The sequence below is a fragment of the Neopelma chrysocephalum genome, unplaced genomic scaffold, assembly GCF_003984885.1.
Source record: "Neopelma chrysocephalum unplaced genomic scaffold, ASM398488v2 Primary Assembly neopelma1_155, whole genome shotgun sequence".
NCBI lineage: Eukaryota > Metazoa > Chordata > Aves > Passeriformes > Pipridae > Neopelma > Neopelma chrysocephalum.
Genome location: NW_020897817.1, coordinates 1,930,479 through 1,941,720, shown reverse-complemented (window position 1 = coordinate 1,941,720; position 11,242 = coordinate 1,930,479). Strand labels below are relative to the sequence as shown.

Sequence of the window (11,242 nt, the reverse complement as noted above, 5' to 3'; positions counted from 1 at the left end):
ACGCGCGCGGGACATGCTGAGAGTTGTAGTCCCCAGTGCCGCCATGCGCGGGGCACGCCGGGAGCTGTAGGCCCTGGTTTCCCTCCTCCTTGCTTTCCTCCTCCTCTTCCTCCTCCTCCTTCCCTCCCTCCTCTCCCTCTCCTTTCTCCCGTCCCTCGTCCCGCGCGGTGAACGCCGGGAGTTGGGGACTGCGCGCGGTGCGTGCTGGGAGTTGTAGTTCCCCCCCTCGCTGCCTCCCGCCGCGTCTCCGCGGCGGTTCCCGGCGTGCCCCGCGCGCGGCGGGCGCTGATTGGCGGGGCGGCGCGGGGCGGGCGCACGCGCGGCCGTTGGAGGCCCCGGGGCCGAGCCGCTCCCTCAGAGCCGGTACCGGCGCCCTCAGCACGGGCACCCTCAGCGCCGGCACCGGCGGGACGCACCGCGGGCACACCGGCCCGCATGCACCGCGGCGCCGCGCCTGCCGGCTGAGCAGCGAGGCGGCACCTGCGTCAGACCGCCGGCGCTGACGTCACGGGGGTGCGCGCGTGACGTCACCCCGCGGGGTGGGGGGGGGGCGCGGGGCGGCTTTGACGTCAAGGGCGGGGGAGGGAGGGGGTCGCGGGGTTGTGAGGGCGGGGGCGGCACCGGCGGCCGGGCCGAACCCCGGGGGTGATAACGGAGTGGAGGGGGGGGGGCACCGGGAGCCGCGTCCCAGTGTAACGGGGCGGGGGGGAGTGGGGCCAGGACCGAGAGGGCGATGGGCCGGGGGGGCGATGGGCCGGGGGGAGCGGGGCCGGTGGGTTCCAGGGGTGCTGCGGGGCCGGTGATCGCCCCTCGAGCCTGGTTATCGCCCCCCGAGCCCCGGTTAACCCCTCCCCCGAGCTCCGGTGATCTCCCCCCGAGCCCCGGTTATTGCCCCCCCCCCCCGAACCCCGGTTGTGGCTCCTGGGCCCCGGTTCCCTCCCGGGAGCCGCTCCCGTTGCAGCAGCAGCGGAAAAGCAGCGCCCGAGGCGCGGGGCAGGTGCGGGTGAAGGCGCTGCCCCGCAGATCCCGCACGTGGGCGGTGACACGGGCCGGGCTCCGCTGCCGCTCTGCCCTCGGGTTTCCCTGCCAGGAGGAGCCCCGGGAGGGGATGGGCCCGGTGGGACTGCTGCGGGGAGCGGGGGGGCACGGGAAGGGGGTCCCACTGCTCGGGGAACAGCCTGGATGGGGAACTGTCCTGAGCTCCAAAGTGGGAACAGCCCCTCACCTCCAAAATAGGAACAGCCTGGACTTGGAACTGTCCTGAGCTCCAAACTGGGAACAGCCCCTCCCCTCTAGAGCAGGAGCATCAGCATCTTCAGCCCATAATTAGTGTCATAAGCAGAGCAGAGGGTGAGAAGGGTGAGAACATCCAAGCCCTGCAGAGGGAGAGGGGATGGAGATGAAGAGCTGGGATTTTGGGTTCTCCTTGCCTGGGGTTTTTGGGCTCAGCAGGGATTGACCTCTCTGCTGGAGATGCTCTGGTTTCTGGGTCCAAACCCAGCAAGGGGGTTTCTCTGTCAGCTCTGAAATCCAAGAGGTACAAACTGGGAACCAGGCCCTGCTTTCCTTGGCACAGAGCCGTGGTGGGAGCTCCTGCTCCTTCCCAGTCCAGGTGGATGGCTCCCCAAACCCTCCAAACGTTCCTAAAGTCGCTCTTTGTTTCTGCAGAGTCTGAGAGGGCCGAAAGGCTGTGATGAAGAACCAGGGGGTGGAGACCAAAGGAGCCCCACGTCCCTCTGGTGCTTCCAAAACGAGCAGCGGGATGGGGCTGGAGGAGGGAGACTCACCCGAGGCTGCAGCACCCCCAGAAGGTGTGGGGGGGTCCCTGGGGAATGGGGGGGTGGCACTGCTGGCATTCCCTGGAATGTGTGAGGGTGGGTTTGAGCCCGGAAGGATTCAGGTTGCTGCTTTCTCTGCATCCAGCTCTTTGTATATGAGCAGCTGTGTTTTCCAGGGCAGAAATTCCTGGGTTTTTCCCTCATTTCTGTGTGCAGTCCTGGAGGACTTCCCATTTCCTGGCAGAATCATGGAGTCAGTTCTACCTGGAAGCAAAGGGTTGTTTGTTGTTGCTTTGACCTTAAGGGTCCCATTCAGAAAATGCCAGGCAGCTCTTTCCTGTTACTCATCAAAACTGTTCTCTGGGATACAAAATCCAGGTGTAATGGAGTAGGGGCTTGGTTAAAATTAACCCTGCCTGGTGCTCCCGTGCCTGGGGATGGAGGAAACACACAGTGAGGAGAGTTATTTTAACAACCAGCTGCTCTTGGAAAAAGTTTGGAGGCAGGATGTGCTGCCTGCTCCATGTCTGAGTGTCTGCTGGGTGGGATGAGGGATGTTTGATCCCAGTACAGCTGCTCTTCCAGTGAGGACAGAGGCTCACCCAGGTTTAAAACCCATTGTCATGCTAAAAAGCCCAGCCCTGGGGGATCTGAGCTGCCAGTTCCTCTTGGGGGGGGGGGGAGTTGAGGAAAAAGCTCACAGACAACCTGCTTGTGGTTGAGTGGGGGGCTGGGGGTGGAATTTTTGCTCTTGACAGATGTCAGGGGCTTGGTCATGCTCTGGTGATCAAAGGAGAGGCTGTTGGGAATGCCCTGCCATTGTCAGGGCAGCTGGCTGGAGACAAAGCAGCTTATCCTGCTGCAAGTCCAGCCAGGAAAACCTCCCCTTCCCTGTGTGTGTGTGGAGGGGGGGACCCTCACGCTTTGTGTTTGTCCCCCCCCTCCCCAGCTCCCCTCACTCAGGAGGACTCCAAGTCCTCCCGGGATGTGTCCGAGGAGCTGAGCCGGCAGCTGGAGGACATCCTGAGCACCTACTGTGTGGATGCCAGCCAGGAGGGCCCAGCAGAGGACAGTGGGCACGGGGAGCCCCCCGAGCCCGAGGAGCCCGACAAGGGCCGCCCCGAGTCCCCCCGGAACGGGGAGCAGGAGCCGGGAGGGCCCGAGATGAACGGGGAGAAGGAGAACTCCAAGGGCACCGAGGAGGGCGGGGACAGAGACCAGAAGAAGGCTCAGGAGAAGAAGAAAGCCAAGGGTTTAGGTAAGAGGTTCCCTGCCCCTGGGTGCGCTGCAGCCCGTGGGTTTATCCTGCTCTGATCAAATCCGTGCCCTTGGATGTGTTTGGGAGTGGCACAGCGTCCTGTTCTGGGGGGTGTGAGGGATGTACCCAGGGCAGCAAAGGCACTGGCTGCTCCTGGGGCTGCCACAGCCTATGAATTCCATGGGTTTCTCTTCTCCTGGACACAGCTGGCTCCAGCCAGCCCAGTGGTGATTCCTGCTCTGAAAACCAGGTCTCTCCCCAGCCGCTCCACTTATTTTCCCACTGTATGTGGTGAAATCCGTGGGGCAGAGCCCTGAGAAGACCCCAGGAACAGCAGCTCTGGCCCAGGGCTGCGAGACCTGCTCAGTTCCCTCCTCTCTTCACTCTCACGAGCCAGAGCTCTGTGTAAGCCATTTTATCCAGTTTGTTTATTTATTTCCATGCCCTGTCTCATTCCAGGCAAGGAAATCACTTTGCTGATGCAGACACTGAACACCCTGAGCACGTCAGAGGAGAAACTGGCAGCTCTGTGCAAGAAATACGCTGAGCTGGTGAGTCCCTCTGGGGCTGGGGGGTGACACAGCAGCTCAGGGAGGCAGGAGGGACATTCCAGGAACACCCTGGAGCTTTGCAGTGCCCTGGGATCTCTGCAGTGCTGGATACCTGGATAGGAGGGGGTGGGTGTTGCTGGGTCCAACCTGGTGGTGGTTGTGAAGTGTGAGCGTGGACAGGAGGAATTTTGGCAAATCTGAGTGTAAGAGGAGCTCAGGTCTGTTTTCACACACAAAGCCTGACACCTCGTTTAACCAGAGTTAGTTCTGGGCACAGGTCTAGTTCCCTGCACAGATCTGGGGCAGGGGAGGTGTGGGGTTGCCTGTGCCTGTCCAAAGTGTCCGTGGGTGGGTTTTCCCTGTGCTCTGTTGGAGCAACACATGCCTGGAGGTGCTGGGGCAACGTGCAGGTCTTTCAGATTCCAGCAGAACGGGAATTTAGGAAGGAGAAAAGCCCTGTCCAGGGGCCCTTGGGCTCTGTGTCACTCCTGCTCTGCTCAGAAGTGTCACCTTTAGTGTCACAAAGCTGCTCTTGTTGGAGCACAGTCTCTGCTCCGCGTGTCCCTCAGCGGGCACAACACACTGCCCTCCCCTACCCTGCTCCATCCATGCCCTCTGCTCCCCTTTCCCAGCTGGAAGAGCACCGTAACTCCCAGAAGCAGATGAAGATCCTGCAGAAGAAGCAGACACAGCTGGTGCAGGAGAAGGATCACCTGCAGAGCGAGCACAGCAAGGCCATCCTGGCCCGGAGCAAACTGGAGAGCCTGTGCCGGGAGCTCCAGAGGCACAACCGCACCCTCAAGGCAGGTGTCTCCCAGCTCTGCTCCCAGGGCTGCTCCATCCCAAACACTTGGATCACTCTCCACTTTGGCAAACCAGTGGTTGCCCACAGTCTGCCCTCAGGGCAGGGCTTTAATTTTGGTGTTAAGCCCTCGTTGTCTGTGTTGTCTGAGTGTTATTTCGGGGTGTAACCGCTGGAGAAAGGGAAGGGAAAAATAACACTCGGGGGTTTAGCCACTGGAGAAAGGGAAGGGAAAGGCCCAGAGTCCTTTCCTGGTGGATATAAGGAATAGTGGGAGGCTGGGTGGGCTCAGAGCATCCCTTTGGTGACGTGTCCCTCCCATCCCTGCCCTCCTCACGCAGGAGGAGGGCGTCCAGCGTGCGCGGGAGGAGGAGGAGAAGAGGAAGGAGGTGACCTCCCACTTCCAGGTGACGCTGAACGACATCCAGCTCCAGATGGAGCAGCACAACGAGAGGAATTCCAAGCTGCGCCAGGAGAACATGGAGCTGGCAGAGAGGCTCAAGAAGCTCATCGAGCAGTACGAGCTGCGGGAGGAGGTGGGTCAGGACAGGGGTATCCCCCTGCCCAGGGAAGGGGGTTCCTGCTTCCAGAGGGGAGATAAACCCAACAGATTCTCCATCATCACATTCCTGGTAACCACAGCCCTCTCATCAAGCCACGTTTTTTACTGCCACAGAACTTCAAGGCCGTGTTTTGCAGAGTGGAAGGGAAATGGGTGTTGCTTGTGTAAGTGTAGCAAAGTGGAACACAGGTTTTCAAAAGCAACACTCAAATGATAAAGATTCAACAGGAGGGGGAAGTGCACCACACACTCACTGCTTTAGCAGAGGAAAATATCCAGTATATCCAAAATATCTAAATGTATCTATATCCAGTGTATCTAAATGCACATACAAACATCCAGCTATGTGCATTTTATACCAGTAAAAGGTACATGATATTTTTTTTAGGTTGGTTATTTGTGCTGTTGAGAGTTCCCTCAATTCATTTAATGCAAACTAGACATTTTTACTTTGTGTAGAACATTAAGGTTCATTCATACCTTTAACATACATTATAAATAACCTGCAGTAAGAATATCTGTTTGTCTGGGGTCTTCTGAGCCTGTGGTGTTCCCTTGGCAGCACATTGACAAGGTGTTCAAGCACAAGGAGCTGCAGCAGCAGCTGGTGGATGCCAAACTCCAGCAGGCCCAGGAAATGCTGAAGGAGGCAGAGGAGAGGCACCAGCGGGAGAAGGACTTTGTAAGTCGTGGAGCATTTCTGGGGTGGTTGTGACCCTGGTTACTGCTGGATCCCTGAGTGCAGAGCCCAGAGCAGGTTATCCCACATCTTGCCTTGCTTCCTGAGCAGCTTCAGGAGCCGGGCTGGAGCCCTGCTCTGCTCCTTGTGCTTCTCCCAGCCTGCTCCCATCTCCAGGCCCAGCACCAGCCGTGCAGGGATGTGCTCAGAGCACTCCCAGGTAACTGCTTTTGCTCTTCCCCAGCTGCTGAAGGAAGCTGTGGAATCACAGAGGATGTGTGAGCTGATGAAGCAGCAGGAGACCCACCTCAAGCAGCAGGTGAGTCACCTGCTCTGTGTGCTCAGCCTGTTTTGTTTGGGTTTCTTTTCTTCTTTCCTAAGCAAGGAACAATCCAAAAGTTCCTTAATCTGGAAGACACAGGGGTAGAATCCCTCCTGGGCTTTGGTATTGGTGAGCTGAGACTTCCTTCAGCAATTCTGCCTTCTGGCAGAAAAGTGCCTTGGTTTTTTCCAGTGCTGAGAGCAGTCATGGGATCATCCCTCACTGAATCAGCCCCAGCAAGTGCCTCCTGCCCTGGCCAGGAGATGTTTACAGGACACAACACTCCAAGGGTGTTTCCCTAGGACAGAATTTTCCCTTGGCAGAGCAGCTCTGTGCTGCCACTTTGTTTGTGTCCCAGGACAAGCAGCTCAGTCCCTGGTTGGCCTCATCCCTGCCCGGGTGAGGCTGTCAGTGGGTGCCCTGGTGAGCTCCCTGTCTCTCCCCACAGCTGGCTCTCTACACAGAGAAGTTCGAGGAATTCCAGAACACCCTTTCCAAAAGCAGTGAAGTGTTCACAACGTTTAAACAGGAGATGGAGAAGGTGGGTGACACTTCTGCTGTCCTGGCTCTCCTCCATGTGAGCTGCAAGAGCCACAGCTCCATCGTTCTGTTTAATTCTGAGTCTGTGCCAGGGGAGGGGGTGGCACCTGAGGATGTGTGGGATGTCACTGCAGTGCTCTGCCTGGGGCTTATTTGTCTTGGGGTGTCCTGTGCAGGGCCAGGAGTTGGACTTTGATGGGTCCCTTCCAACTCAGGATATTCTGTGATTCTATTTGTGCCCTTTTTGTGATCCTGTAGATGACCAAGAAGATCAAGAAGCTGGAGAAGGAGACCACCATGTACCGCTCCCGCTGGGAGAGCAGCAACAAGGCTCTCCTGGAGATGGCAGAGGAGGTGAGGAGGCCCTGGGGGTGGGCTGGAGCTGAGGGGGGACAGGACAACTCCTGCCTTAATGCAGGATGGTGAGGTCTGAGGGGACAAGGGCAGAAAGAAAGCCTTGATGCAGCTTCAGGTGCTTTGAGTGCTGAGTGTTTCCTTGGTCACAAGTATTTTCCCTTCAAGCTTCCCTAGAATCAATCATGGAATGGTTTGGGTTGGGAGGAACGTTACAGATCATCCAGTTCCATGAGCAGGGACACCTTCCACTAGCCCAGGTTGCTCCAACCTGGCCTTGGGCACTTCCAGGGATCCAGGGGCAGCCACAGCTTCTCTGGGCAACCTGTGCCAGGGCCTCCCCACTCTCACAGGGAAGGATTTCTCCCCCCTATCCCACCTAACCCTGCCCTCTGGCAGTTTAAAACCATCCCCCCATGCTGTCACTGTCTGCCCATATCCCTCTGGGGTTTCATCCCTCCCTTTTTGCCTCTCCCTGCAGAAAACCCTCCGGGACAAGGAGTTGGAGGGGCTGCAGGTGAAGATCCAGCGGCTGGAGAAGCTGTGCCGGGCCCTGCAGACGGAGCGCAACGACCTCAACAAGAAGGTGCAGGACCTGTGTGCCCACACAGACCTGGCAGAGCCTCTGAAGGACCCATCCCGGGACAGCTCCGACTGTCCCAGCTCGGGAAAGGCCACGCACAGCCCGGATCCTGCAGAGAGCCTGGGAGAACTGAGCCCAGGAGCCACAGGGCAGAGCGGGACTGAGGAGGGACCTCGGGGCACCGACTGAGCCTCTGCAGGGCACAGGGGTGGGCACAGGGAGGGGGGACCTGGATGTGCAGACTCCATCTGATGCCCCTCTCCCGCTCCTGGGACAGGTGGAAAAGGACAGGACAGCCCTCCCGGGGGATGTGAGATTTCCTAGCTTTTAGGGTTGTTTTTTTTTTAAATTTTATATATATATATATATATATATATATATGATATATAAAAAATGTGCAGGGCAACGTACACTTTATATATGGATACCCATGGAAAACCAGACTGACCCGCCTCCCTGCGTGTGTCAATAACTAATATATGGAGCCTCAACTGATCGTCCCTCTCACTAAAAGACCTTGTCATTGGCAGGGGCTGCGATCCCCAAAATCTGGCGCAGCTCAGGAGGGCAGGTCCGTGGATCTGTGTGCCATGGAATGCGCCGGCACCGCCTCTGCTGTCACAGCGACTCTGGCACCGACTGAAAGCCAAGGAACAGAGCTGGGAGAACCACAGCGCTGGATTCTCCCGCCTCCCTCTCCTCCGGGCAGGAGGGAGCTCCTGGACTTGCTCCTGTGTGAGCTGGGGGTGCAAGAGGCCGTTCCCCTGCTCTGTTCTGTGCGTGGAACGGGCACAAGGAGAAGCAGGAAGGGCATTCCCGGTCCTGTCCCGCGGGACTTTCGCTCTTCCCAGGACCTGCCAATGTCTCAATCGCCTTACGATTCACAGTTGCCTCTTTGCTGAACGCACATGTGCACAAGTGTATTAAACAGTTAATCCAAAGGTCTAATTCCCAAGTGTTTTGCACAAGTGTGTCATCGTTGTGCAGGGGGACGGGGCCCCCCCAAGCTCCTCTGCCCCATCCCTGGGGGCACCCACGGAGCTGGGGCTCCGGGAGGATAAACCCTGTGTCTGCTCCAGGATCGCCGGGACCAGCTCCAGGACCGTGGGCCCTCCAGCCTGGGGGTGCCTGTGCTATCCCAGACCTCCCTTTTCCTTTCCCTCTCTGCCTTCTTGGAAGAGCATCTCCCTAGTGCTGCCTCGCCCCGCTCGCCCCAAGGACCCGGCTTTGCTGGGAGGGTGTTCAGGGACAGACGTGGGACCTGCTGGCACTGGGGTTTGGGATTTCTCCTTAGTTTCTCAAGACTTTCTCTTTCCAGTGTTCTTTTGGAAGACCTGACGTGCTTCAACCCTCCTTCGCTGCAGCTTCCCTGTGACAGACTTTATTCCCAGCATTGCCTTCCTTCTGCTGGAAGCTGGAGCCAGCTGGCTGGAGACATTTCCCACCGTGGATGTGTTCAGTGGAACAGCTTTGGATTCTCTTCTGGCAACGCAGCTGCTCTCACATCTTCTCTCCATGAAGGACCTGCCTCTTTGTCTCCCTTTCCTCTGCAGGGACCCCAACGAGCCCAGGTCCAGGGAAGGGTCTGTCTGCAGCAGGGATGGGCTCCAACAAATCTGCACAGAGCTGCAGTTGAACATCCACTGGGACACATTCCCTGGAGCTGAGCGTGGCTTTGCCTTCCAGCATTTGCCTCTGGAAGGGTCTGGCAGGAGCCCCCGAGCAAGTGAATGTAGGTCTGGCCTGGTGGGACCACCCTGTTCCCAGCAGCCAGGCTGAGGAGGGGCTGCTGCCGGGATCGGGATCTGGGCTTCTCTTCCTGCTCCTTCAATAAAAGGAAAACCCCTTAGAAATTCACCAAACCCCCCTTTTTTTTTTCTTTTCCCCATTACGGTACAGAAAACCCCCGTGGGGGCTGTTGTGTGTATCCTGTATCCAATAGAAACGCTCCCAACCTCGCTGCTGCTGCTGCCTCTTGTCTCTCCTTCAGTACCGCGGGGGGGGTGGTGAAGATTTGGGGTGGTGGGGTGGGTTTGGGGAGGCCACACCAGCCTCTGTGGGACACGGCTTCCCTGTCTCCCAGTGCTCTGTCCCTGCCTTTCCAATGGGGACCAGGTGGGGGAGGTTGGGAGGGGATGTCCCTGCCCGGGGGGAAGGTCGGGTGGGTGTCCAGGACCCCCAGCGTGGGACATTCACCTGTGGCTCTCCCTCCCGGAGATGCTGCAGCCACCAAGTGCCACCTGCCCTGGGGGTGCCCAGCCCCTGGTGCCCCCATTGGCTCCAAAATGTCCAAGGTCGGATTAAAATCCTGGCGGGATTTACACGAGCAGCCGCGCTCCGTCTGCGCGCGCGGGGCGGGCGAGGGGGGGGACGGGACTTGTCTAATCCCGTCCCTGCGCCAGGGCTGGAGGCCCTTCCCGGCTCCTTCCCAGCTCCTTCCTGCAGGGACGGATCCCGCAATCGCGGCTCTGCGGTGACACCGGGGGACAACGCGGGGTAAATGGGGGGGGATGGAGGGGGGGCACGAAGCCCGGGAGCGGAGCGGGGGCTGGATCCCGATCCTGCCCCATCCCCGACCCCGCGGGATGCTGATCCCAGGGCTGGGGCTGGGGCCGGTTCTGGGGGTCCGGCAGCGCCTGGAGGAAGTTCCCTTTCCCTTTAAATGCAAATCCCGGGCTGTGCGGACGGTGTCCGGCGGGCTCGGGGTGTCCGGCAGGTTTGGGGTGTCCGGCAGGTTTGGGGTGTCCGGCAGGCTCGGGGACACGTGTCTGGCAGGTTCGGGGTGTCCAGTGGGCTCCGGGACACGCCGGGTCAGCCCCTCCGGGCCGGAGCGGGGCCTGGCACAGGTCAGTGCCCGGCCGTGGAGCTCCGGAGGCTGCGGACAAAGGGGCTCCACGGCCCCGGAGCGGCCCCGTCCGGGGGGGCCGGGGGCTCGGGGGGGAGGCTCGGCCGGAGCCCGGAGGTTTCGGTGCCCGCACGGTCCCGGTCCCACTCTCGCCGGGGGCAACCGAGGCGAGAAATCCTGTTCTCCCGGGGCTGAGGACACGGCGAGAGCCGAGGCCAGGCCGGAGCTCCCGCTGCGAGCTGAGTCTGAGCCCGAGCCTGAGCCTGAGCTCGAGCCTGAGCCTGAGCTCGGCTGCTGCCGCCCGGGAAAGGGGGTCCGAGCTCCTGCTCCAGCCCTCCCGCCGCCAGCGAGCCCCGGTGGCCATGGCTGTCACCCCTCGTCCTGGGGGTCCTGGTGGCCGTGCCGAGGGTCCCGGTGGCCGTGGCTGTCACCCCCTCCCCACGCCGGGGGTCCCGCGGCCCCTCTGCTGTGCCCCGGGCAGACTCGTCTCCTTTCCCTGAACCATCAGGGAAGGAACCTCCAAGCTCCGTGTCCGTCCCCGCAGGGTCCCCGCAGCCCCCGGGATGGAGGAGCGGAGGAGGAAGCGCAGCCCCAGGACCTGCCTGGCCCAGCCGGCGCCCCCCGGGGCCCCTCGCCCGCTGCCCCCCAGCAAGAGCACGACCTTCGCGCTGCCGCTGCCCACCCTGCCCTCGCCCCGGCAGCGCGCCCGGCTCCGCAGGTCGGTGCGGGATGGGGGGGACCCCCTGCAGCCCGCCCGTGGTGCTCCCGGAGCGATGCAAATCCCTGTTCCCTGTGCAGGACCAGCAAGGAGCGGGCGCGGGCGGGCGCGGGGGGGTCCCGGGGGGCCCCGCTCCAGCACAGCTTCCTCACGGACGTGTCCGACGTGTGCGAGATGGAGGGGGGGCTGCTCAGCCTCCTCAGCGACTTCCACTCGGGAAAACTGCAGGCGTTCGGTGAGGGAACGGGGA

General features: G+C 60.4%; 2 protein-coding genes across 4 annotated transcripts in view; both read left to right on the top strand.

Moving 5' to 3' along the window:
- Window positions 1–336: 336 nt before the first annotated feature.
- Window positions 337–8,981, top strand: TXLNA (taxilin alpha). Of its 3 annotated transcripts, none has more exons than XM_027701384.1 (12): window positions 337–513; window positions 1,669–1,811; window positions 2,728–3,036; window positions 3,496–3,587; window positions 4,220–4,390; window positions 4,731–4,925; window positions 5,514–5,633; window positions 5,875–5,949; window positions 6,401–6,493; window positions 6,751–6,846; window positions 7,328–7,432; window positions 7,960–8,981. In XM_027701384.1, the coding sequence occupies exons 2-12, from the start codon at window positions 1,694–1,696 to the stop codon at window positions 8,329–8,331; spliced, it is 1,746 nt and encodes a 581-aa protein (XP_027557185.1). In that variant the 5' UTR covers window positions 337–513; window positions 1,669–1,693; the 3' UTR covers window positions 8,332–8,981. The 3 variants fall into 3 exon arrangements, with proteins under 3 accessions (XP_027557185.1, XP_027557187.1, XP_027557186.1); XM_027701385.1 differs by lacking the exon at window positions 337–513 and adding an exon at window positions 1,170–1,537; XM_027701386.1 differs by lacking the exon at window positions 7,960–8,981 and having other exon boundaries at window positions 340–513; window positions 7,328–7,925.
- Window positions 8,982–9,828: 847 nt separating this feature from the next.
- LOC113976281 (verprolin-like) overlaps window positions 9,829–11,242 on the top strand; it is an 8,188-nt gene continuing 6,774 nt past the window's right edge. Inside the window, exons 1-3 of the mRNA XM_027701320.1 lie at window positions 9,829–9,925; window positions 10,819–10,992; window positions 11,073–11,230. Of these exons, the coding sequence (XP_027557121.1) occupies window positions 10,838–10,992; window positions 11,073–11,230 (313 nt within the window). The 5' untranslated portion in view covers window positions 9,829–9,925; window positions 10,819–10,837. The remainder of the gene's footprint in view (window positions 9,926–10,818; window positions 10,993–11,072; window positions 11,231–11,242) is intronic.